The 27,378-nt window shown below is 35.7% G+C and overlaps 1 protein-coding gene and 1 pseudogene across 1 annotated transcript in view; one reads left to right on the top strand and one right to left on the bottom strand.

Moving 5' to 3' along the window:
• TTC27 (tetratricopeptide repeat domain 27) overlaps positions 1-27,378 on the bottom strand; it is a 138,141-nt gene that overhangs the window by 62,406 nt on the left and 48,357 nt on the right. Inside the window, exons 10-11 of the mRNA XM_011372100.2 lie at positions 14,908-15,021; positions 1,867-1,962 (exon numbers count right to left, since the gene is read on the bottom strand). Of these exons, the coding sequence (XP_011370402.1) occupies positions 1,867-1,962; positions 14,908-15,021 (210 nt within the window). The remainder of the gene's footprint in view (positions 1-1,866; positions 1,963-14,907; positions 15,022-27,378) is intronic.
• Positions 21,558-21,676, top strand: LOC111746760 (annotated as a pseudogene).

Raw genomic sequence — 27,378 nt, forward strand, 5'->3', positions numbered from 1 at the left:
ATTAAGAGTTAAGAAGCAAATGGATATGGAAAATCTGAGATTGACAAAATTAGAAAGTAAAATAAAATCTACCTGAAAATTATAAGTTAATATATTATTAAAATAAATAAAGGAGATGGTCTAATTCTTTTGTATCCCATGAAATACAGGAGAGTTTGGCTATTTTAGGATATTTGACTACACATTTTCAAAAAATGAACATAGCATGTGGGAGCTGGAATAAATCTCAGTGCTCATGCAGTTCAGCAGTTTAATCTTTTCATTTAATAGATGAAGAAAGTTATGCTTAGAAGCATGTGACTAGGTAGCAGCAGAGTAAAGACTAACTTTCTTTTTACAATAAACTGTGCTGTTATTGCCGGATCTTTCAAAATAACACATAAAGATATGGATATTCCTTATAATGAAAGAAAAAAATGATTTAACTTCTTAGTGAAAGAAGATGTTTATCTAACTGCCTAAAAATCCTAAAATCCACAGCTTCCTAAGCAGATAAAATCAACATTTAGCCTAAATTCTATTTGAACAGTATTTAATTTTCCTAATGCTTCTGTTCAGAAACAGATTAAAAGCTATACCTTCAACAGACCTGTTTTATCACAATAATAGCTCAGAGTCTGAGACATTTATCTACCACACAGTACAAAGCAGTTCAAAAATTTCACAGATCAGAGTCAAAAGCATGCCAAAAAGTTCCAGTTGTTAAACCTTCTTGTTGAAAAATCTACTCCTTTGAGATGATATAACAATGCTTTTTAGGTGCCTACGTTTTACTGAAACTCCTTCAATAGATAACGTGAATTCCAATATGCAATAAACCCTCCAGATCCCCCTGTCCTTAAGAATATAAACGACTCTAAGAAACCTTACAATGGAGATTCTGAGTCACTGAATGGTAGGTTGGCATTTATAATTCTAAATCACTACCTATATGTGTAATCCACTAATCCATGAGAGGACAGGAAGCTGGTTAAAATGACAATAGTTAATAAATCATCTAGAAATTCCTGGCTGGCACCATATGACTCCACCTAATAACTTTTCTGTGCTGTAGCCTCCTCATCTGTAAATTGGGGATATTTAACAAAATTGTTGCAATACCATAAGATAATGTGTATGAGATGCAGAACGAAATGCATGCCTCACACTAAGTGTGCGATAAGAGTTGGTTGTTACTAGCAGCTATAATTACAACCCGATGAAGAGATAAGGAAAAGAGGTAACTTCGACTAAAAGTTGGGCAACTAGAGATTTAGCTTATGAACAGCTGTGTGGTCAACACTGGGAAAGTGTACTCTATTGAGCTGGGCCTCAATTTTCTCTCTGCAAAATTAAGAAACTGGACCGGGTGTCTAAATTTTCTTCAGTACTAAACATTTTACAAAATAGGGGAACCACACCTATAACATAGGAGAATCAAGGGGCAGGGGACAAGAATCTCCACCCGACGTGAGGCTCTAGGAGGGAGCTACACTAGGTAATCTCGTATCCTCAGTGTCTCACAACATAGGGTATCAAATAAATGCTTTCTTTTACTTTTTGTAAACAACTTGGTTAAAAAGTTCGTTCTTTGGCAGAAAGTCCTTAAAGGGTTTTTAAATATAAAAAGTTATTTTGAAAATAAAAGCTTCTGTGGTTCTATTATTTAATTTCAAGTATTCTATCTAGTTTTAAATTCTTTTAAAAATGTTTTAAAAGTTTAATATCACTTTAATCAAAACAGCTAAAGTAACTGACAACTCTCAACTACTTCTTACTGAAATATTTGAAAATAAACGTAAATTGAAAAATCATTCTTTTCTAATGCATTGAGCTTTCAAATGCATAATATTTTCCATACCCAGTGACAAACAACAACAAAAATACCTGAATGGCCCAATGAGGTGGTACTTGACAGCAATAAAAAATCTTCAGACGTTCCAGTACAGATGTAGTCTTATCTTCAAATTGGTCTGCAAGAGCCTTAAAAGCACATACCACAATCAGAATCTATGTGTAATAACTTTTTAATATAAACAAGATGTTTATTGTAAAAGTTATACAAATGGATATATAAACAATAAAAAACAAGTCACTTTGATAAGATAATGGGATGTGTAAATTTTTTCTTGAATTTCTTTAAATGTTAAAAAACCTTAAAATTAAACATTTATGTAAATGTGCACATTAAAAACTTATCAAGAAAATCATTTTTAAAACTAAGATTTCCTATAATAGTTCTTTCAAAGAACTATCCTAATTAATCAACCTTTTTACTTTTTCTAAGAAAGACTGTTCTTCAGTAATCTATTTCAAAACCCTAAAGTCACTTTGACAATGGCACTTTCTAATATAAAAAGGGGAAAAATTATATGAAGAATTTCACTGAGGACTATTTTCTCAGGAATAAGGTGAAAGCAAAAAAGTGGATCTGTTTGATCACAGGAAGCGAGTTCTCTTACTCTTCAGCAGCAGACCTACAAGGCTGGACACTCATTCATGCAAAGCCATCCTTGACGTACAGCAGACAGCAGCAAGCTGCGTGCAGTGAAGGACCCGTCTCTGTACTGAATAACTGAACTCCCGGAAGCTACATCAGGAAGCAGACCAATAAGACCAAGACAGCTGACTCTAAGAAAAGGTACCAGGGCCGACTGCAAAGTCAAAGGCTGGCACTACCCTGTCGTCAAGTGACCAGCCGTCAAAAGAGTACACGTATTCGGCACTAGAGTGAATGCAGACACAATCTGGAGTCCCCAAGCAAACACACAGACAGCAGCCCCATTGCCATGGTCATCTTCACCTGCCTCTTAATTTGTCATTCAGTTTATAGTAAGTATAAATGTTTTCTCTGATATATACTTAGACCTTCTCTCAATTGTGACCAGTTTTGCATAAAATAGTACTCAAATTTTCTTTTTGTCCAGTTGAGTAATTTTCATAGGCCTGTCTTATGAGGGTTATATGGTAACAATATGTCAGTGTAAATTTTCTGGTATAAATGCACATACTGTAGGAGAATGTCCTTCTATTTGAGGATGGAGATGTGCCATGTCGGCAACTTACTTTCTAATAACATAAGATACAAAAGACAGTTGTACTGTACTTGCAACTTTTAAGTTTCAAACCGTTTCAGGCTTTTACAAAATTAATTTTTTAAATTGAAAATCTCAAACAAAAGTAAGAGGTAGTGAGTCTAAATTTCCTCAGAAGAAAAGGACAAGAATCTAACATATCCCAAAAGCCCAAGACAAGGAGACCAGTTTCTGAGTGGAGAAAGTGTTCCTAAATTGGGGGAATCTCTCTGCTACACCGGGTGGGAAATTATTTGTTAGCCTAAGAGTACCCTGTAGAATGAGAAGACACTCATTACATCACTTCTTTGACAATCCAAGATGTTATTCAATCAAGTCGGTCAGAACAAATTGAGACATAACCACACTCCTAAACCATCTTGATCAAAATATTTTTAAAGCTTTCTGGCCTTACTTCAGAGAAACTTAATAGTAAAAAGGTTGCATGCTTCTGCCCAAAGCTGTTTAGTTGTAAGAAGGAGAAAAGAGAAGAAAAACTTCTGACTGAATACATATGGTTACAATACATAAATAAAAGCTTCCCTGAATTACTTCATCAAAAGGGGGGCAAATTTTTCTTTTTATCAAATTTCTTTTTTATTTCTCTGGGAGGAAAAAAAAATAATTAACACTTATCTAATAATAGTAAAAAAAAAGCCAAAAGCAACATCACAACATTTACTTTTATCAAGTCCTAATTACATGTAAAACATTTTATTTTCAAACAAAACTCATGTTATTTGCTGTAGTTAATGCATCTAATTAAAACATTAAATACTCAGTAAATAATTCCTGATTTATTAATAAACAGATTTATTATATATTTCAGATACTCTCATATACTTTTAGATGATCTCAGAAAAAGTGTCTCAGACACTCTCCAAAATGGCAAAGACCACAGGAGAGAAAGAGCAGAGAACAAACACCTATTTGAGCCAAAGCCCACGAATAAGCCCCTACAGAAGTACAGTCATGCTTCACAGAACTTGATTAGGCCATATGTATGATAAAGAAAAAGACTGAAAACAGAATCCAAACCTATTTTCACTCCTGCACAGAATATACTTCTTTTCAGTTTAAGCATGACAACTACTTAAATAAGATTGAACTACCAATGAAACTAGGAACATCCAATTAATACACAAAAGAAAGAAATGATGATTTACCTACTTCCCCTACAAGCAAGTTGTTTAACCACAACGGCATTCACCTATGAAATGATTTTCTAAATGATCTTTGCACTTACAACATTCTATGAGTATATGGCTTTATCAAAAGAGTATTTTGTTTTATTTCAAGCATTTGAAGAGGTTTGTTGGTTAGTTTTAGGCACCATTAGCTGAACACAAGTATCATGTACATTTTTTAGGGGCAAACCAAGTACCCAAATATTCTGGAAGACAATGGTAGGACATTAAGTACAAGGAGAATGGAACTAAATAAAACTGAAGCCTCAATTACTACTGTGTATATTTATGCAATGATGTAATGTGCTCAGTGAGAAATTGGCACTTTGCAAGCCTACACATATTCCCAGAAATTTAGGTAAATGGCCTCTAAACCAGTGTCCTACCCTTTCATTTGCCATTTCTCTTTCCAGTTTCTAAACTTCATGAATTTCATAGCTAAAAGTCATGAGCACTTGGTCATAGTAAAAGCTGGATGTGGTCTTTAAGGAAAGATGGTAATGTCAAAAATGGAGAGAGAAGTTGGGGAAGGGGAGGGAGAGGGGAAGGGAGGGGGAAAGACAAGCAAATATTCCCTCAATCAATCATTCAGAATTGAAAGCAAGACAAAAAGTATACTCTAGGAAGGTGACAGAAAAGATGTGGATAAATGGGAAAGAAGACGAGTAGAGAGTGAGGAACAGCAGTCTAGGGCTCAGTCCAGAAGTGGGGGGTGAGCCGAGTTACAAAAAGGTCAGGCGCAACTACTGGGGCACACCCAAGACGACCTCATGATGTAGAGACTATTGTGATATGAGACTGTTTTCAAGTTTTAAGACCCCCTTTTCATGTTGTTTTCTTCCCAAACTTCACCTCAAAGCATTTATACTTGGAGCGGCCTTTGAAAAAATGTGCTGTGCTCATGGATTCCCCAGCCCCATGCAGTAGCAACTCTCAAAGCTTCCAGGAACCACAGTAGCACAGATCAGAGGATATCTCTACAGAATGGAGAATAAAAGAATAAACCCCAGAAAGCAATGATGTGTCCTCTGTGTTCAATGCTCTGTTTTCAGTAGAGAAAGAACTTCCCTGCAAAACTAGAGAATGTCAAGACTAAAACTTAAAATTAGCACATGCAGAATGATTTAGTATAGAGGGACAATTCTGAACAAGGTCTGGTACAACTTAGACTTTATTTATGTGCTCATATCTAAAAGTATGGCACACTTATCTTCAAAAGAACAGAGCTAGTCCCTAAGGACCTACCCTTTCACTGGAGGCTATTCATTCTTGCTAGCATGATATCAAAGTGTTTATCAGCTTTCTGAAGAGCCAAGTAGAAATTAGCTGATAATCTAAAAAGTATGACTGATCATATGCCAAATCACCTTGCTTTGTTGTACAATCTGTGTGTGTATGTGTATGTGAAGAAAGGTGGGATTTATTATAAAAATATGTACTTAATCAAATATATATCCAACAACTGGACTGAACCACTTTCTTTGACAGGAGTCTGCAGTCACTCAGACTGCAGTGGTTTACAAAGAGAGTAGTCAAGCTAACTGCTGCCTCAGACCCCAAGCCCAAGAGAAGTTCCAACAGCAACAAGGAGAATGAGAATTAAAACCTATGAACACACCTACTCAGTATGGACACCACCATGAAACCTACTAGTAACCTAGTTTTACCTCATGTACAGGAAACGGAAGCTCAGAGAAATAAAAATGACTTGTCCAAAGCCACAAGACAGGTGAGCCCATAAGAGTCCAAAGACCAAGCTGACTGCTTCATTAAAACCTTACCTGGTAAGTAAGTGGACAATTATCGGATCTGTGAAAATAAGAAAGCAGCTTCTCATTGGAAAAAGACTGAGAATTCCGTTTAACTGGGTTTTTTCTCTACCTAAATCCCCTAACATGGGAGTCAGGATGTGGCCTGGTCAAGAAGATCTTCAATTACTGCTTCTTGTTCTAGACACAGAAAAGACTTTAACAAGTGGGCTGGAGGGAACCAAGGCTACCAATGGGGCTGGGAGAACCCAGATGTATTTTTCATGATTCCAGAGCAATGAGATAGAACATAACATAAATGTTATAAATTATAAAAACTCTTATAAATTATTGCAGGACTCCAAAGAGCTTTCATTTATGTGGGCTATAACCTATCAACACTTACCATATTAGAAATTAAAACTGAGAAAAATTTAAATATTAGTCCATTTTAAATAAAATAAATCCATGACATTAACATAAAACATGTTTTATGAAAATAACAATATATATTTCTTAAAGTCTTGAGAAGGTTGGCAATGTCTTACATTTTTGCATATCTGCTTAATGTCTAGCTCCAGAGATGACAGCTGGAGTCTCATATTTGTTTCTACAGTCAATCTGTTGCAATATATTTTGGTTGAAGTTTATGAAGAAAATTTAGCCTCATACAGCTATGTAGTTGGAAAAGGAAGGAGTACGTTAATAGCTTTTTCTATTAATTGTGGATATTATTCATTGATATTATATCAAAATTCAACATGTGGTCCTCTTTTTTCTCAGTTACCTGTAATGTAGAATTTATAATCTTATCAAGAAACTTTTCTTTAACACAATAAAATTCACTAGTCTTAAAAAAAAAAACTCACTGGTCTGTTGTGCACTTTGTGCAGATCTTTTAGCCATGCATGATTTTTTAACATTGTGCATTAGTCATTTGGAAAATGCACAGATCTTCCAAATATTGACATATTTCATATATTATTTTTAAATTATATGCATTAATATCACCAATAATCTCATCAGAAAACTCTCATCCTAATACTTGAAATATTGGGAAGCTGTCAAGTTCATAGTTGCAGATACGAGTTTTCAAAAACTCGTTTTCTTGAAAGCTCAAAATTTTAACAGTGGTAACAAATACTGTCACTTATTTTCCCTGAAGTGATGAGCTCACTTCATTCATTTTAGAGAAAATTTCTGTCAAATACCCAAGTCTGAATACCCAAAGGCTGTCAGTAGTTCAAGTAGAAAATAATTATTCCATGGGAAAAGTTGCACTTCCTCTTTTTTTGAGAGAACTACTGTACTTTAGCATGATGCACAAGTGTTCTGAGAGTACTTCCCATTTCATCACATAAGATATTGAAAAGGCCCACTGTCAAGGGAAAAGACTTAATAAAACATTTGCTGTTTTATCAAAGACATTCATACATAAAGTTGTCTTTTTAAATTACTGTTAAAAAAAAGAGACAACAGGCCCCAAACGGAGTCACTTGTGCTAAGCCAACATCACCATCTGAGACTTCATACCTAACCTAACTGCAGTTTCAGCCCCTCCCTGGAATGTAATCTTTACCTGTCAACCTGGAATTTCCTGGTCAGCAGTAATGAGGTAATCTGCCTGAGAGACCCTAGCCCTTCCCCCAAAGAAAGGGGACTTTGTCTGAAATAATCCACTGTTTGCTAGAAACTTCCTCCTCACACCCTCTTCCTATAAAGCCTTCCATTTTGTACAGCTCCTCAGGGCTGCTATTTGTTGGATGAGATGCTGCTCAATTCATGAATTATTGGATAAAGCCAATTTGATCTTTAAACGTACTCAGCTGAGGTTTTTTTTTTTTTTTTTTATGCCCCAAATGTGTGGCGGTGGAGCACACAATGACTGCTAGCACAGTTTGGTGCCTCTACCTTGATTTGAGTGAAGGGGCCAGCAGCTTAACCCCCACTGCTTCTGCTGATTCAGTATCAATACAGCGAAAGGTGAATGATATCTCAGCATTGTTACGAGGATAGTTTTGACCTGTGGACACTCTGAAATGTCTGGAGACCCCCAAGACTCCCTAAATCACCCTTTGACAACTGCTATTTTAGGATTAGTAGATGTACAATCTCTCATGCCTTCTCCACACCCCACCCACCTCCAACCTTCTCTCAAAACTTCTCTGGGACTTTGCTTAGTGTTTAAGGAAATACTCAGAAGTTCTTTTTTATTGTCTTGTCTTACAAGATTAGAAAATGAGAACAGAAGTCAGCCTGTTTACCATCTGCAAGTATTATAAGAGTGAAAAGAATAACAAATATTAAAACCTAACTGAATGTTTTAAATCCCTAGCACTGTATTATCCTTTCAAAAAAAAAATTAAAGTAGTTAAGTCTAATAAATGACACCCTACCTCCTGAATAGGTCTCGGTCAGATGCAAGGCACCTGTTCTTTGGAGAGCTCAACTGCAGCTGGGCCCAGGTTCTGCAGCCCTGAATGACACTCACCTCTAAGGTTCCTCCTGGCACTCAGTCCCCTGTTAAATCACGTCATTGGCTCAGACCTTGGTAAATGCCCTTTCAGCTTCTGTTCTGTATGTCCTTGGGCATGAGACAAAAACACATCTGGAGCTACTACAGTTAACAGCCTACCTCTGCCCAGGACAGTCTTTCCAAAAGCGCCCACAGTCACCTCGAATCTCTGAGGGCTGGGCTGAAGAGCTATGTTTTAACAAGCACCTTGGAAATGGTTCTTATGTTCAGGCAAGTTTGGGAAAAGCTGCATAAGGCTGTTAAGATGTACACAGGGTGCTCTCCCAGGGAACACTGATGTGTCAGTTCAAGCAGTGTAATCTGACTCTGTCCAAAGAATGTAAGTGTGTCCCTGCCTGGACTGACGGAAGGTATCACTTAGTGCTTTTGGAAGTGTGCTTTAAGTGTGTGTATTTTATTCCGTCCGTGAAAATATTGCATATTCTCAGGCACTACGACACGGGAGAGGAGTCTTTAATGCAGAACAAATGACTAGTTTGTGATATAGAGGAAAAGCTTTGTTTTCTGGTATGTTGAGAAATATGGAGTGAACATATTTCTAGTTAAGAAGTTAATTCATGAACTCCAGTCTCTTATCACTCCTAATGACCTCAGAGGTTAGTGATGTATGTATGTAATTCGTCATTTTTTAGAAAATCCTGTAAGGAAAAAAAAACTGCCATTCCTTTAGCTCTTCTTCCTCCCCTTGAAAAAATACAACCAACTCAACTACGAATTACTATCCTCTGGGAATGCCATATTAACCTCAGCATGATCATGGTGACTGTTCTGCTGCCATTGGCTTTGGGACTGGGGCTGAAGCTCTGGACTAGAGTGTTACCAAAAAGGCTGGTCTCTATAGCTCTGAGATTTTGAAAGCGCCAGATCAAAATATAATCTTTAGTTTAGCTAACTCTCAATTCATCCCCTGAACTATAGAGACATGATTGTTCACATTTAAAGAAACCAATAAGTACTCCATCAAGAGAAACAACAATAATTATGACAATATTTATTAAGCACTTCCTGAGAGACACTGTTCTAAATATTAATTCATATAACCCTCATAATAACTATGTTTATCCCATTATACACATGAGGAAACTGAGGCACAGAGAGGTTAGGCAGCTTGTCTGAGGCACAAGCAGCTATTACATAGTAGAGCTAGAATCTGAAACCAGGTATTATGACTCCAGAACTCATGCTCACATTTATATCAAGAATTCCAAGAATGGAGAGAAATTTCTAAAAATTTCAAGAAGAGAAAGAAAAAAGAAATATAAGTTAAAATGGAACAAGAATCGGACTGCCATACTTATCAGCAAACCAACATGCCAGAAAATATTAAAGAAATAACTTCATTTAAAGTCCTCAGGAAAGATGATTTTGAAACTAGAATTCTACAGCCAATCAAACCACCAAATTGTGATGTAAAAATATTTTCACAAAGACTCAAATTTTACCACCTATGTCCTTCTATGAAAAAGTTACATGAAAAGGTTATACAGAAAGACGATAAGGAAAACAAAAAAGATAACATCTGAAATAAAAGAAACAGGTAGCTATTATCTAGTATGAATTAATAACAACAAAAACAACAACAACAAAACACATGGAGAATCTCCTGGACCTTGATTCTTGTTATAGCCTTTTTCAAACAGCAAACGTTCAGAGACAAAGCATTGGATTTCCTCTTTGGAGAAATGTATATCAAGGTCCTCTGTCCACTTTTCAACTGGATTGTTTGAGGTTTTCTGGTGTCGAGTTGTATGAGTTTCTTATATATTTTGGATATTAACCCCTTATTGGACGTATCATTGGTGAATATCTTCTCCCATTCAACAGGTTGTCTTTTCATTTCGTTGGGTATTTATCCAAAGAAATCCAAAACACTAATTTGAAAAGATATATGCACCCCTATGTTCTTTGCAGCATTATTTACAATAGCCAAGATATGAAAGCGACCTAAGTGTCCATCAATAGAAGACTGGATAAAACAAATGTGGTATATACATACACCATATGATTTCACTTACATGTGGAATCTAAAAAACAAAATAAACAAAATGGAAACAAATTCATAGGCAAAGAGAACAAACTGATGGTTGCCAGATGGGAGTGGGGTTGTGGGGCCAGGTGAAAAAGGTGAAGGAATTAAGAACTACAAATCGGTAGTTACAAAACAGTCACGGGATGTAAAGTACAGCATAGGGAATATAGTCAATAATATTGTAATAACTATGTATGGTACCGGGTGGGTACTAGATTTAGCAGGATCACTACGTAACTTATATAAATGTCTAACCACCATGCTATACACCTGAAACTAATATAATATTGAATGTCGACTATAATTGAAAGATTAGCAAGATTATTTTAATAATGAATATAAAATAATCTCACATTAACCCTCAATGACTGAGGTGAGTTTATCAAACACTAGGTTAAAGCAGTCAATATGACAGAAGGCAATGATGACATTTGGTTTGCATAATTTTTTGGTTTGGACATAAGATGGTCTCTTTCAAAGTATGAAGTTTCGATTAATTTGCTTTATATTTGAGTTATGTGCACAACACACTGCTTTCACCACACTAAAGGAAAGAAGAAAACGATGTGATTTTATGATAAAGATTATATGGATCTGGATCAGACAGGAAGGGAGAAAAGCTGAATGACAATAGAGAATACAACTACTTTACATTCCATTGGTAAAAAGCAGGGTTAGAAATAAATATTAGGGAATATAATCTTATTTTAATTCAAGCTGCTTCTGAATCATATTCATTATAATAATCAATGTTTCCATAAACATTATTATCTTCATCATCACCGCCACCATCGTAGCCCTGAACATGCAAGATTTAAAGAACTACAACCTAGACTAACTTCCATGAGACAGGGTGTTTTTAATGGACTGTCCTCAACTTGGAGTTCCTTCTTCCTCTGTGTATCTTATAATATTGATTGATTTACCTTTAGGTGTGATGCACTGTGTTCTTTTTAAGTTTGGCATGTCTCACTTGGAAATCCCTTCCACATCTGCCATCTTCAGGATCTGCCACTGGATCCTTCAATGTAACTGCCTATCACTGTGTAAGTTATAGTCCAGACTCTGTCATTAACTAGCCAGGGAAATTGGCGCAGGTCACCTGACCTCATCACACTTGCATTTCCTGAACCCATAATATGACAAGATTAAGCTTTCCCTTAAGAGCTCTTTCTAGCTTATTTTTCTTTCCACTTTAACAGTTTATCATTTTATCGCTTTATATAGTCAAGGAAAAGATTTTCACAGAAACTAAAGCAGAAAATATTTTAAAACATCGTTTTTGTATATAATGTTATTTTTTAAATCATTTCCCCCTTATTCTTCAGGGATGCAGTAACTTCAACAAACTCAGTGATATCAAACTCTGAATCAGAGGAATTGGCAAAAGTTCAGATTATGAGCTAAATGTCTCAATAAGTGATCGAAAAATCAGACATTTTACATTCATCTTGTCACATTATCCGGCTAATTTCCAAAATTTCTGGGTTGGGGAGTGAAAAGATTTTCTCTGAGGTACCACCGTGGAAGGGCAGAAAGAACAGCTCCCTTATTCTGTTCTGTAAGCAGACAGGCGTATAACTCTCTTCATAACGCATCTGGAGGGCAAAACGAAGAGACTCCAGATATAACAAGGCCAGGACAGGCAAACTGCTAGAGAACAGTGATTTTGCTCTTTCTTTAAATCCATATTCCCCAAAGCACATTCTTGTTATTTGATATCTAAAACCATGATCTGCACAATTCAGGATGATGCAGGTTTCAAACTGAAAAGATATACCACATGCTTGTAAATAAATTTACTTCTATACTTTTTGAGTTTAATTGCCACTATACAGGAAAACTTAATGTGTCGACTTCATTATTTTCATGCCAAAGTTAATGGAAGAGATGAATACAAAGCATATCATTTCTAGGTCAAAATGTCCATTAATAAAGGACTAGTACTATTTGTATTCAGAAGGCCAATACTTAAAAACAAAAACATTTAAACAGTCTCCCAAAATGAAAAAAAAAAAAAAGAGAAAAGTATTATGTGTAGTTTCCTTGAACAAGAAATTATACACTTAAATAAAATATGGTCATTTTAACACTTTGGTCATTTCAACATTTTGCTGTTTTATTGTGAAGTGAATTTTTAATAAAATTCAACAAACAGGGGCAATTCATCATGAATAATTTAAGATGCTGATCATGAAACTACATCTTCACCTTCCTTCTTAGCTTTATGTTGGATTCAGCTGTGGGGAGTTGGGTCAGCAGATTGCCTCAAGCTGACAGCTCTTTCAGAGTCCTCCTTAGCTACAGAGAGGTCCTGGCCTGAGGTTATACCCCTTCGGGAGGCCGCCTTTATCCAGTGGTGAGGGGAAGTGGGAGGTGGACAGTGAAAGGGGCACTCAGTAGGAAATAGCCTGGGCTGTGTTGGGCCTGCAGCTCAGTTTGACTTCTTCCTCAGTCCAATCCTGCTTCCTACCTCCTATTTCTCTTCAACAGGCATTGAAAACAGCGTGCACCCCTAGCTCTGTCTCACTATTCTGGAGAAAACAACTTGTGACAAAATATTCAGGGGCCTGAAAAAAGATGATAATTAGTGAAAAGAAGTAAAATGACTAAAACAATATGCAACAAACTACTGAGCACATACTAAGCCCTCAATAAAATGTTTCCTGATTCAAACTCTGTGCGGGAAGAAAAGCAAACGCACATGGTAACTGCAGAGTATGTTGCTGAGAGAAGGTGAGGGATGAAAAAGAGGGTGGAATGGAAAATAATTCCAAGACAAACAATCTAGCCATTAGAAGTTTAGCTCCTTAAAGTCAAATGATTATTAACTATAACAGGATAACATTCTGTTATTCAGAACTTAGTCGCATAGCTCCTGTCTGTTCAGGTCCTCTGCCCATTTTTAAATAGGACTGTTTGTTTTTTTGTTGTTGAGTTGTATGAGTTCTTTATATATTTTGGATATGAGCCCTTATCAGAGGTACTGTTTGCAAATATCACTTCCCATTCAGTTGGTTGCCTTTTTGTTTTGTTGATGGTTTCTTTTGCTGGGCAGAAGCTTTTTAGGTTGGTATAGTCCCATTCATTTATTTTTGCTTTACTTCTCTTGCCCTTGGGGTCAAGTTCATAAAATCCTCTCTGAGACCAAGATCCATTAAGTTTAGTACCTATCTTTTCTTCTATGTATTTTTTTTTTCAGGTCTTATACTTAATCTTTATTCCATTTTGAGTTAATTTTTGTGTATGTCAAATAGCAGTCTAGTTTCATTTTTTGCTCTAACAGTTTTTACAGATGAAGAAAATGAAGTTTAGAGATAGGATGTTGTGATATAAGAAATATATATTTGGTTTTTATCGCTGGTTTCCGGCATAGAGTTTCTAAAACATGTAACTTCCTGAGTGACAGGGGTTAGAGGAGCATCTATTCTATTTATAATAAGACCCTTTCACTATACCTGAGTTTATCTAATGAGGTGACTCTTGGAGGATGGAGGCTGGTTGTCAGAGGAACCAAACTGATGGTTAGAGAGTGAGGACTTTCAACCCCATCCCCAACCACCAGGGAGGGGCAAAGGGCTGAGGATTGAGTTAATCACCACCAGCCAATGATTTAATCAATCGTGTCTTCATAATGAGGCCTCCGTAAAAACCCTCAAAACAAATGAGTTCAGAGTGCTGCCAGGTTAGTGAATGCACCAAAGTGTTGGGGGGGTGTCACCCTTAAACTCCGTAAGGACAGAAGTTCCTATACTCAGGACCCTTCGAACCTTGTCCTATGCACCTCCTCATTGGCTCTTCATTTGTATCCTTTATAATATCCTTTGTAATACACCAGTAATAGTAAAGTGTTTCCCTGAGTTCTGTGAGCCATTCTAGCAAATTATCGAACCCAAGGAGGGGGTCATGAAGATCCTCGATTTACAGGCAGTCAGTGAAAAGTACCCAGACTTGGATTCTGAAATGGGAGGCAGTCTCATTTACCTGAGCTCTTAACCTGTGGAGTTTGCACTAACTCCAATGTCAGAACTGAATTAAAATTGTAGGACATCCTGTAGATGCACATGGGGAAGCAGGGAATTCCTTGGTGTAGAAGAATCTCACATTTGGTATCAGGAGTGTTACGAGTATAGGAACAGTCTTCCTTCAGAGAGGTTCAATATCATGGTCACAGAGCTACTAAGCAGAGTGGGCTTTGAAGCCAAGCTGTCAAATTTTAAAATCTATACTCTAATAACAAAGTGTTTGAGTAAAATGAAAGCCATCTCATTCTTTTAGAGTCATAACATACACATATGCTTACTGAGCAGTAAAGAGCTGGAAGAAAAACAAAAATTGCCACATGAATTCCTACCTGTGTCTGCCTCATTGCCCGTTCTACTCGGCGTGTGCTTCCTCTCTCAAGTTTTGTCCGGAGGATCAAGGCTGATATCTGAATGGCCCAGAACTTTGGTTGTGAAAGCAAACACTGATGGAAGAGAAAACAGAATAAAATAACAATGACATAAAGTAAGGATAAGCTGGGTGATCTCACTTTGAAGAGAAGAAAATTAATTCTTCCAAAAACATCAGGATACAGCTAAAGGCAGATTTGAAAATCTTGGTGAAAAATAATAAAACATGTGTTTGCAAATATTCTTATCAAGAATGTGGTCATTTGAGCAGAGTCATTACTTAACCTAGTTGACTCATTTTATTGAATAAGTCACTTAAAGAATGAATCAGAATCTTCCCAGATAATCAAAACAAAAAGCAGAATATGTCATACCATAAACTAATAAATCTTTTCAGTTCACAGATTACAATATATATATGAGAAAATAAACTACATAAAAATAAATAGTTTCTCAAATTTGCAATAAATTTTTAAAAATAACCCATATTCACACATGAAAACAATTTTCACTTAAAAAACATCCTAATTCATAGATGCAAATGCAATTTAAATTTGAGTATACAGAATGTCCAAGAAATTAAGTATCTGTTCACTTAAGAGTTAAAGGCATAAGATCTTTTTTAAAATTTATATTACAGAAAACTATTTAAAAATACATGCAAATGCTTTCTGGCCTTGGGTAGTGTAAAGAATCTCCAACTTACTTAAAATCCTCTCCTTGAGGGGGCATCTTAAGAAAGACTGGCTTTGAACGCATACATACAGAATCCTAACCCCAGAGAAAACTGCCATCAGTTCAGAGAATATAATGGAAACCAGTGAACACGACCACAAATGTGGTGAGGAAAAGTGAAAGCTTTTGGAGAGTGAAAACAGGGGCAAAATGTATTGTGATACAACAGAGACGGCTTGGTGTATGAACACAATTAAGCTCTTTGCTGATGATTTGGAATCCGACACTGACTCTGGGAGATCAATCGCAACAACAACTTTTGGTACAGAACACGGCGAAGAAAGGGAAAAGGGAGAACAAACCTGTTGTCTGGGAGTTGAGCACAGGAATACCATTTTTTATTGTGCTTCACAAATGTTCTGTTTTTTTTACAAATTGAAGGCAAGACCCTCCACCATCAAAAAGATTATGATTCACTTTATCGCAGTGGTCTGGGACGGAGCCCACAGTATCTCCGAGGTGTGCCTGTATTTGAATGTTCAACTCTGAATCTAGGCCAACTCCTTTACGATGAAGAGGAAAATGAAGCACCAACGGGTTAAATCACTTGTCAATGTCACACCTTCTTTAGTAGCAAAAGCTAAAACACTTGGTTGGTCTCTTGATCCCCAGAACATCTTTATATTGCTTTTCAGCACTTTCTCTAAATGAACTTGTGTTCGTTTAAACTGCGAATTAAGATATGATTACCTCCGGGAAGTAGATGATACTACCCAGGAAATACTAGTGGAGTAGTCACAAGAAAAGGAGTCAGTAAAGAACTCTGGAAAACGGCTATATTAAAGGGATTATGGGAAAAAGAGGAATAGGTAAAGAATACACAAATAAGGGAGAAAGAGAAGGAGAAGCCAAAGAACTGGGTCTTACTGAAGTGTGTTTGTTAATTAATGCACTTGAGCACGTATTCAGTACGATGCAGTGGCACAAGGCCCCAGGAACGGTATGGCAAGCAAGACAGACAAGATTCCTGCCCTCATAGAACTTATATTCTAATGCAATGTCAATTATGTAATCTTCTATAACTAATTCTGCAAATTAAAATATCTTTATTTCCTTGAAATACAGTTTGAGATTAGTGCTTAACCTTATCTTGTTAGCATCCATTACTTAAATCTACAAATAGAATGAATTTGCCAACATAAATAGGTATATATAGTAGTACAAGGACATAAATGATGAAATAGAAGACATTAAAAAATGTATTCTTTAAAATGTGTAACACTATTTGACAGAAGATTTTGTTGTAAAACATAATCTTGAGAATTTTCAAAGGAAAAACTTTTTTCATTAAGTAAATCTGCAAATTGATTCTACTACCTGCAGTGGGTGGCATCGATGTCTTTTTTCTCTTCACCTTATTAAAGGAACTGTCACCTGTAACCTCATGACAACAAAATGGAAGAGCACTGAGGACAGGGCTCCACAGAACAATGGGAAAAGTCTCCTAATCTGCAGAGCTTGATTAGAATCCCAGCTGTGTGACCCTAGGCAGTTAGTGACCTCCCAGAGTCTCACTTTTCTCCTCTGTAACCAGGAAGAGCCATTCCCATCTCCCACAGCTTTCAGAAGGTTTGCACACCAAAGGAGAGATATTGTCCTCAGGAAAACAACAAAGTCAGACTGTTTTCTATGCTGGCACGAGAACCAGAGTTTGCCTGGGACTTTTATGTGAAGGTCAAGCAAAACATTCTCACTAAACGCTAAAAGTAAAATGCAATCTGGCAAATAGACACTTGAAAAGCTTTAAAAAAGAAACTGACTGGATAATGATATCACTGAAGAATGCATTTATCTTATGTGCATTTGGCTGGGAGGTACAAAGACTTGGGAAAGTCTTTCTGAAAGGGGGTAAATAATTGCAGATAGGCTATATTTAATATATTTTATAAAACATTGGTGCTCACAAGGTAAGACTCAATCATAATATGAGAAATTAGGTAAAGAAAAAAAGACCAAACAGGGTATATGCTATAATGTTCTACTGACTTAGGAAGAAATTCTATTTTTAAAAAATTTCCAATCTAACAGTCCAGCAAGCAAACCCAACAGAGAGAACACCAACCTAACTACCTAAGCAGCATGCCAGCCCCACTGGTGAGGACTCAAGTTGTCATCTGTCCAGATGGATGGGTGGAGTTGCTCCAGAGGCTCTACCGTGTCCCCAACAAGGGTTACTGCTCTTAATTCCATTCAATTCTGGACCTGAGAACGACCACCCCACTGCCTCCTGCTGGTTCTGTCTCACCCTTCAGATCTCAGCTTAAACGCCATCTCCTCAGAGAGCCTTTCTCGACCACCAACCTAAGTGATGCCATTTCTCCCCAGTGATTCTCTATCGCTGCATCCAGTTTGCTATATTATTCAGCCTTACAAAGGAAGGAGGTTCTGATACATGTGGATGAATCTTGAAGACATTATGCTAAGTGAAATAAGCCAGACACAAAAGGACAAATATTTTGAGAGTCCACTTATATGAGTTGCCTAGAATAGGGAAACTCATAGGGACAGACAGTAGAATGGTGGTTAACAGAGACTGGCAGGGAGGGAGAATGAGGAGTCACTGTTTAATAGGGACAGTTTGGGACGATAAAAAGGTTCTGGAGATGGATGGTGGCAATGACTGTACGACAGTGTGAATGTGCTTAATGCCACTGACCTGAACACTCAAAAACTGTCAACATGGTAAATTTTATGGTATGCATATTTTACAATAAAAAAATAACATATATATTTAAAAAATCATCACTGACAAAGTCCTTAAAAAGACAGAGTAATCTTACATTCAATTTGAGCTCAGTGTTGCTAAAGACTTAGAACAGAAAACAGAACATAAAAAACTAGAGTGAACACCTTATTTTTAATCATTTCATCTTCTATTTCCCCCGAAGAATATATTTTTATGAAGATATAAAATATTACATGTTGCTAATACTTATAATTTATAATTTGCTTCCAAAAAATTCACTCATTTCTCAAAAGATACTCTTGTAAATTTCTGAATATTTTATTCTGGTGTGGTCCTAAATAACAGAAATTACTAAAAGGCTGATAACTGGGGAGTTAATTTCTGGGGAAATACAGTAACTACTCAATTGCAAAAGCCTCCACAACAGTGGTTCTTAACCAAGATTTTCTCACCATCACCCTCTGCCCTGCCAACTGCCTTAGAAGGCAAATTACCCAAGCACAAGTCAACTGTGACCATTCCACCTAAGGTTTATAGCAGTGTTCAACCTGCCAGTGCCCAGCTTGGCGACTCAGACATGAAAAACCATTGATGTTAGTTATCTTAAAGTCTAAAATGCTAACACTAGCTAGCTATATGCAGTGGCAAACAGCAGTTGTGCACAACAATAAGCTCTTGACTTGCACAAATAATCAATTTATTAGAATTTTTCCCAAGTGACATAAACCCAAATAATGTCCCACTATGATTAAACTATGTCCTTGTAAACTTCAGGGTATCTGGCAGCTCCATCCTGATATTTGGTGAAATGTTCAGACAGCAGTAACTTGAAAAAACTGGTTGCCCATTATTACAGCATACTCTTTTATCTCTATTGTAGAAAACTCCTTACATCCATAACCATTACATTTCTTTTTCTTTGAGAAGATAAACAAAACCACAAAATCACCTAGATACATGGCAAAAATCTGCTGTGTGAATAAGCTGTGATCGACAATTCTGTACTTTTTGCAAGACATTGTCACTTTTTTTTTCATGTAGAAATAATTGGTCATCCTGAATCTTGATGCTTTCTAGTATTGATAGGCTCAAAGAAATAAATCTCAAAGATGATAGGCTCAAAGATTTATTTCTTTGAGCCTATCAATTCTTGAGCGAAGAATTAGCTGAGATGATAAGTTTGGGGGTTCATGGTCTGCCTTCACCTAGACTATATGAAAGATACAGTCCAACACTTAAACTTAATACATTCATACAAGAAACTGGAACAAATTCATTAACAGTCTGAAAGAAATTATTTAGTTTTATATAAGAAATTCTAGTTTGGTTTAAATGTGCTGAGAAAAGTGCTTTATTAACATTCCTTTTCTTAAAGATACTGTTCTTTTAGAATAATGAAAGAATGACCATTGTAATTTATCTGACAATGAATATGAATGTCTTATATGACTCTTTCCACAGATTTTTCAGTCTCATGTGGCATAGAAATGGCTACTAGATCTGATTTTCTTTTTATTAAAGCATTATAAATATATACATATATATATATATACACACACATATATACGTACACACAAATACAATGAATTTTCACAAACTGAGAAGATCTATGTAACCAGCACCCAGATCACCATTACCAGCATCCCATTGTCCAGCTTGTTCTCTGTCTTCACCAATCCCCTGCTTTCTGCAAAGAGTAACCACTAACTTGACTTCTAACACCAAAGATCAGTGTGCACGCTTTCCTACTTTATACAAATGTAATCATAGAGTACTCTTTTTTTGTATCTGGCTTCTTCTGCTCAACATTATGTTTGAAAGATTTATTCGTACAATTGTAGAAAGTTCATTTTTTTGCTCCATAATATTCCATTGCAAAAATATACAATTTAACCATTATACTGCTAATGGGCATTTAGGCAGTTTCCAGTTTGGGGCTATTATAAATGTGTTCTGCACATTCTAAGACATGTTTTTTAGGTGAACATATACAAATATTTCTGCTGGGTATATACTTAGGAGTGAAAATGTTAGGTCATAGAATATGAACATATTTAGCTTTCATAGATACTGCCAAACTTCTAAAAGGTTACTACTCTAGTTCACACTCTTTTATCAGAAACATGAGAGAGTTCTTACTGCTTAACATCCTTACAACATTCAATCTTGTCTATTTTTTGCATGTTACCCATTCTGATGGGTATGTAGCAGTATTCCTTTATAGTTCAGATTTGCATTTCTCTCATGACTAATAAAGTTAAGTACCTTTTAATATGTTAATGACCATTTTATTAAGTCCCATTGAAGTCCTTTTGCCTCTTATTTTCTATGGAGTTTTCAGAATTTTTCTTGATAATTTGTAAGTATTTATAGTTTCTGGATACAAGTCCTCTGCCATTTTGTTGAAGGTAATATATTATTTACTTATTCTTACTTGACAAACACTTATATAACATATTCTATGTGCTGGCAAGATAGAAAGAGTGTTTAATATTAATATAATCCAGTTTATCATTTTTTTTGTTTTACTGTTAGAGCTTTATTTTCCTGTTTGTCTTAGGTCTTAAAGATGTTCTCCTATATTTTTCCTCTAAAAGCTTTATAGTTTTGCTTTTCGCTTTTACATATTCAATCTGGAATTGATTTCTGCACATATAGTCTGATATAGGGGTTAAGATAGTTTTCTTCCATATGGATATAAATCATCTAGTACCATTTATTGAAAAGCTTACCTCATCTTCATCATACTGTAATGCTAACTTTGTCATAAATCAGATGAACTGTGATTGGTTTGTAGTTTCTTATGTCAAAATGTCTTAATTCAGTATTTCTCAAACTTTAAGTACATGAGAATAACCTACAGAGATTGTTAAAATGCTCCCTCCTTGGCCCCAGCCCCAGAGATTCTGATTCAGTAAGGACTGAGGTGGAGCCAGAGAAATTCCATTTCTCACGAGCTCCCAGGTGATGCTCATGCTGCCAGTCCAAGGACCACCATATGCTGAGGACTGTCTTAAGTGATAAAGTTTCATAATAAGGCTTGCTGTCTGGCAGTATAAGTACTCCAGCTCTTCTTCAACACTGCCATAGCTATTCTTAGCCCTTGGTATTTCTATATGAACTTTAAAGTCAGCTTGAGTTCCACAAAACCAAAAAACAACAGCAACAACAACCAAAAAAATCAAACTTGTCTACAGCCACGCCACCCTGAACAAGCCCGATCCCGTCTGATCTAGGAAGCTAAGCACGGTCGGGCCTGGTTAGTACTTGGATGGGAGACCACCTAGGAAGACCAGGTACTGTAGGCATAAAAAAATAAAAAATAAGGGATTGTAAACTAACAAGGTCCTTGCAATCTTTGAGGTCAACCAAGGGTTGCCTCACCTAAAAAAAAAAATAAAAAAAAAAAAAATCAAACTGTTGGGATTCTGTTAGGGACTGCATTATGTAGGTTAATTTGAGAAGACTTGAAATTTTAAAATATTTAGTTCTCCATGAACATAGCATATCCCATATTTAGTTCTTCATTAATTTCTCTTAATAATGTTTCATAGATTTTAGTATGGTGGTCTTATAGATCTTTTGATAGATTTATTCCTGAGAATTTGATGTTGTTCGGCATTATTGCAGGTGTTATCCCTTTTCTCCTTTTTAATTTCTTTTAATTGAGGTGAAATACATATAACATAAAATGTACTATCTTAACCATTTGAAGCACACATCACCCCCACCCCAGTCCCCTGCAACCACCATGCTACTCTGTGCCTCTATGAATCTGACTACTCTAGGTACCACATATCAGTAGAACCAGACAGTTACAAATGCTACATTTTTAAGTCCATTTATTTTTACCTGGGATTTATTAACAAAAGTAGTTTGATAAACTATCAGCTCACTAAATTATGCATATGGCTAAAAATCCAGTAAAAAACAGACGTTTAAGAAATTTGGTATGTTCAACTAGCAGCACTTTGAGAATCAGGACAATGCTAAAGAACACTGTGTCACTGGCGATGGAATTCCCACCGTATCAGGGCAGAGACCAGAAACCACCTCATGAGAGTGATAACACTTAGGCGGCTGTTTTAAGAAAATTTCGCTCATTCCTCAAATCTCACTGACCAAATTCTATGAAAGGTGAATACCCTTTAATATTTCTATTATTATTGTGAACGCTGAGATAAACTCTAGTAATATCTCTTTTATTTATAGTTACAATGTTTCTTCAGTTAAAGAATCAATCCACTTCAGCAGTTGCTGATAAGCAGTGTAAGATATTTTGAGAGCAACAGGAAGTCTGCTCTGCATGGCATAGGAGGTGCTTATCACTCTAAGATACACCACCTGAGCTGACACTAGGATTCATACTAAAAAAAGGAACTGTAATAAGCTAAAATCTTAAACTGTTAACTGCTTAAAACGAAAAAGTCAGTAAATAACACCCTACCTCACACTAAAAAGTAAATTTTAATACTATGACACACTATACACACAGGTATTATTTTATCTGGCTAACAATTTCTGACTATATCCAACACAAGTCGCATTCCCAGAAAAGTAGCAAAAAAAATTTCTGAACACCATCAAAGAGGAGGATCTGGAATGTTGTTTTTATTAAAAACAAATTTCCTTTTCATTCTCATCACTGCACTTTTCAAATAATGTCTTTCTAGAGGTCACCTGGATCCTGGATATGACAGCCAGCCAGTCTGTCCCTTTAAACACAAAGGAGCTTTCAGATAGCTGCTTTTCACACATAAATCGGGAGATGCCCACCCAAGTCAAGCTGACCTTACGAAGCAAGGAACAAAGACACACTATAAAGAGCAGAATCATTCTCCCTTCATGGTGATCTATTTAAAAGAGCATTTGCTGTTAAAATCAATACCAAATGACAATAAGTTTAAATTCCAAATTTAGTCTATAAATTATTCCCTGTGAAGTAGAACAGCAGGCCAAATTCCCTATCCTTCCTTGCTCTGTAGACAATTTAAAATCTGCCTCAAATCTATTTTCCCCAAGCTTTACTATTGCCCTAAACAAATCTTCCAGCACAGCTAAACAAACCCAGTACAGCTCGGTCCTTCCCATCTCCTTGCCTTTGCTCATACTATCACTCCATCTAAATCCCAGCTGTCTTTCAAGACCCGACTCGAACCCCCACTTAGTGAACAAAGCCTTCTTTGACTGCTCTGTCCTAAATATGTTCTTATTTTCTGGGCAGTTAGGGGATTTATTTATCTGTGCTATCAATTTGTAGTTTAAACTGCCTTGTATTGCTAATTACATTTTCATAAGTTTATCTGATCTTGGCTAAATTAAAAATTCCATGAAGGCAAGTCTTATGTTTTATACCTTTATTTCTTCTACCATATCTGGTAGCAAGCTTGGCAAATCCTGAGATTCTGGATCTCCTGCTATTACAACGTTTTCAGAGCTCTCTTCTTCGCTCTGCAAACTTTCATACAGAAAGCAGACACCAGAGAGATCAAGCTGTTGGTCATTTGGCTGCCTCAAAAAAGAGATCTGCATTCCGGAGACGCCAGTTCATCAGCCACTACCAGATGCACCCTGCACACAGTCATGAAAAGCAGACCTATTTAAAATGTATAAATTATTTTCAAACTGAATTTTTCATCTTTTAACATCATATTGATTCATAATGTCAAAAAGCCTAAGAGCTTTAGCTTTGATGATGGCCAAAAGCAGAAGCACAAAGCCATGAGTTTGAATAAGATGTCTTAATATCAAATGTATTACCATTCCAGCTGTAAGTACCATATATTTCTCCTATCTGGGAAATGTAAGCCGCACTAAAGGGCTTTACTTTAAGGTTTTTTTACTTTACCTTATACTAATGCTCTCTGTCATCACCGATTCTGCTTCTCACCAGCCTAATGAATGATAATAAGATTCACTTTAAAAGTCAAATGTATGCAATGAAATCAGTACTGCTTATTCTATAAAATGGTTTAATAAATAATATTTAGATGATCTTGCTATTGCACAAAATCATTTTTAGATATTTTTTTTCCCTCTTTAATTCCTGCTCCCCAATTCCACCCATTTTTAGATTAGAAAAAAAATTTTTTTTATGGTGACATTGGTTAACAAAATCCAGTAAGTTTCAGGTGTACGATTTAACAGTAAGGCATATATATATTGCACTGTGTGTTCACCACCCATAGTTAGATTTCTTTCTGTCACCACATATTAGACCCTTTTGACTCCCTCTACCGCCCCCCTCTCTTTCTTTCATTTTAATCTATGTCTTTAGGTTTATTGCATAACTCCTCCCTATTTTTTTTGCTACTAAAGACAATATGGGGCAAGACACAAGGTTGAAACCCAGTAAGGGACATAGACAGATTGACAGATGTTTAATGGTTGACTGAGTATGTCCCAGACAGCCCAGTTATATCTTCAACCCAAAATAAGAACAGTTATCTAGTCATAAGCAATGATAGCCTTTGCTCATTTTCTGTATAGTTTTGTGCCAGTGGTTTTTTTCCTTTAACTTTTCATTTTCAAAGTATTTTCTCTTTCAGAAAACTTGCAAGACTAATACAAAGAATTCCTGTGTGTACCTTTCTTTCACCCAAGTAATAACGTTTTGCCACACAACCAATAGTTTAATCTCCAGGCCTGATACAGATTCTACTAAAAATGGCATTTACAGATTTAAAATAATTAAATTCTACTATTTTTATATCCATTAACAGAAGTTGCTTGAAATCATATATTAATACCTCGCTTTCTTTTAGATGTCAATTACTTATGCTATTGTATACACAAGTTTTCTGCCCTATGACCTCTTAAGATTTTACATTCATCCTAGCTTCCCTCTGTTGTGTATGTTGATTCTTAAATATGAGGGGAAAAAATTCAATTCAACAAACATTTGATTATCGACAACCTGTGTTAGATGCTGAGGGTCAAGAGTAACCCCAACTAGAGCTCGGTTCAGTATATTCCTCCACTTACATATGGGGTTTCTTTTAAACACAAGTTTCCAAAATTATTTTGAAAAAACTAGCCTAATTTGGCCTTAAAAACAAAGCGTGCTTCATACTCAATGTGAACACTGAGCAATTTTCTACTAGGAATTTGTTCTCCTTCTACATTTCCTCACTTAACATATCAGGTAGTTGAGTATTTTGTGTTGTATTTCTCAAGCTGATGACAAGGACTTATCTATACTGAAACCGAAATCTATTTTGATAAATTAATCAATCTTAAATATTATAGCCCTAAATAACACATATGCATTTCCCCCTTTAGGTTACTCTTAGTGACTTTATTGAAATATAAGATAGATATAAAAATATTAAAACCATTTACTGTAGCATTTGATCTGTTTTTGAAAAATGTATACACCTATGTAATTACCATGAAGTCAAGATATACAAAACTTCCATCAACCCAAAAATCCCTTGCACCTCTCTGCAATGAATCTGTGACCTACTTTCTATTATTAAGATTTAGTTTTGCCTATTCTAGAATTCCAACTAAATGGAATCATATAGTCTGGCTTTTTTAACTCAAAATCAAGTGTTTCAGATTCACTCACACTGTTGCATGTATCAAGTACTTCATTTATTTTTATTGTTGAGAATTATTTCTTTAGATCAACATAAGGCAGTTTATCATTCACTTGTTGATGGACATTTGGGTTGTTTCCAGTTTTAAGCTATTATGGACTAAACAGCTATGAACATTTGTGTATGAGTCTTTGTGGGGACATATACTTTCATTCCTCATAGATAAATACCTAGAGGTGGAATTGATGATTAACTGTGTGAGAAAGTGCCAAGCTGCATTCCAAAGGGGTTGTACCATTTAACATTACATTTCATTTACAATGTATGAGAGTTCCAACTACCCCACACGGTATTACAAATCTTTTAAGTGGTATATAGTGGTGTCTTCCTGTGGTTTTAATTTGTATTTTCCCAATGACTAATGATACTAAGCATTTTTCATGCTCTTATTGGTCATTCATAGATCTTTGGTAAAGTGTCTGTTCAAATCATTGGTTCATTTATAATTGGTTTGTTTGTCCTATAATTATTATTACTTTATTCTGGATACGAGTCCTTTACAAGATATATATACTGTGAACATTTTCTCCCAGTCTGTCTTTTCATTTTCTTAATGATGTCTTTTAAAGAGTGGGAGGTTTTAATTTTAACTAAGTCAAATTTTCTTTTATGGGTCATGCATTTAGTGTCCTAGTTAAAAATTGCTCATTACCCTAATGTTGCAATAATTTTACTTTAAGGAACCATGAGAAAATTGTTGTAACATTGAGTCAATGATTTAGGTAATAATTGACTTTTATACATAAATTTATTTTGTGATTTCTTCATTGATCCATAGATTAAATACTTTAATTATTTGATTTCTAAATATTTGGAGTTTTTCTAGATACTAATAGTTATTTGTGTCAAATTTAATTCTTTTGTAGAAACAGAGTATACTTCTTATGATGTTATTTTACTCACTGAGGCTTGTTTTACCTGCCCAGCACATGGTCTACTAAATACACCATGTGCTCGTGAAAAGGCCACGTACAGAAAGATGTATTTTAAAGAAACTGTGAGGAAAATGATGCTCTTTTATATTTATCCAGCATTTTACCATTTCAGATGCTCTTTATATAAAACATTGAGCTTCTATATGGATTATTTCACTTCAGCCTAAAGAATCATTAGCATTTTTATAGCACACAGTATAGGTCTGCAGAAAGCAAATTCTCTTAGTTTTCTTTTATCTGAAAATGTCTTCATTTGGCCATAATTCTTGAAAGATATTTTTACTAAATATAGAATTCTGGGCTGATATATTTTTCTTTTAGCACTTTAAAAACACTGTTCCACTGTTTCTGCCCTCCATAGCCCTGATGAGAAGTTGGAGACATTTGTAGTCATTAATATCATTTTTTTGCTTCTTATCATTACATTTTCTCTGTTTTACCTTCAGCAGGTTGATTATGACATATGTTGGCATA

Source organism: Pteropus vampyrus, unplaced genomic scaffold (assembly GCF_000151845.1).
Source record: "Pteropus vampyrus isolate Shadow unplaced genomic scaffold, Pvam_2.0 Scaffold200, whole genome shotgun sequence".
Classification (NCBI taxonomy): Eukaryota; Metazoa; Chordata; class Mammalia; order Chiroptera; family Pteropodidae; genus Pteropus; species Pteropus vampyrus.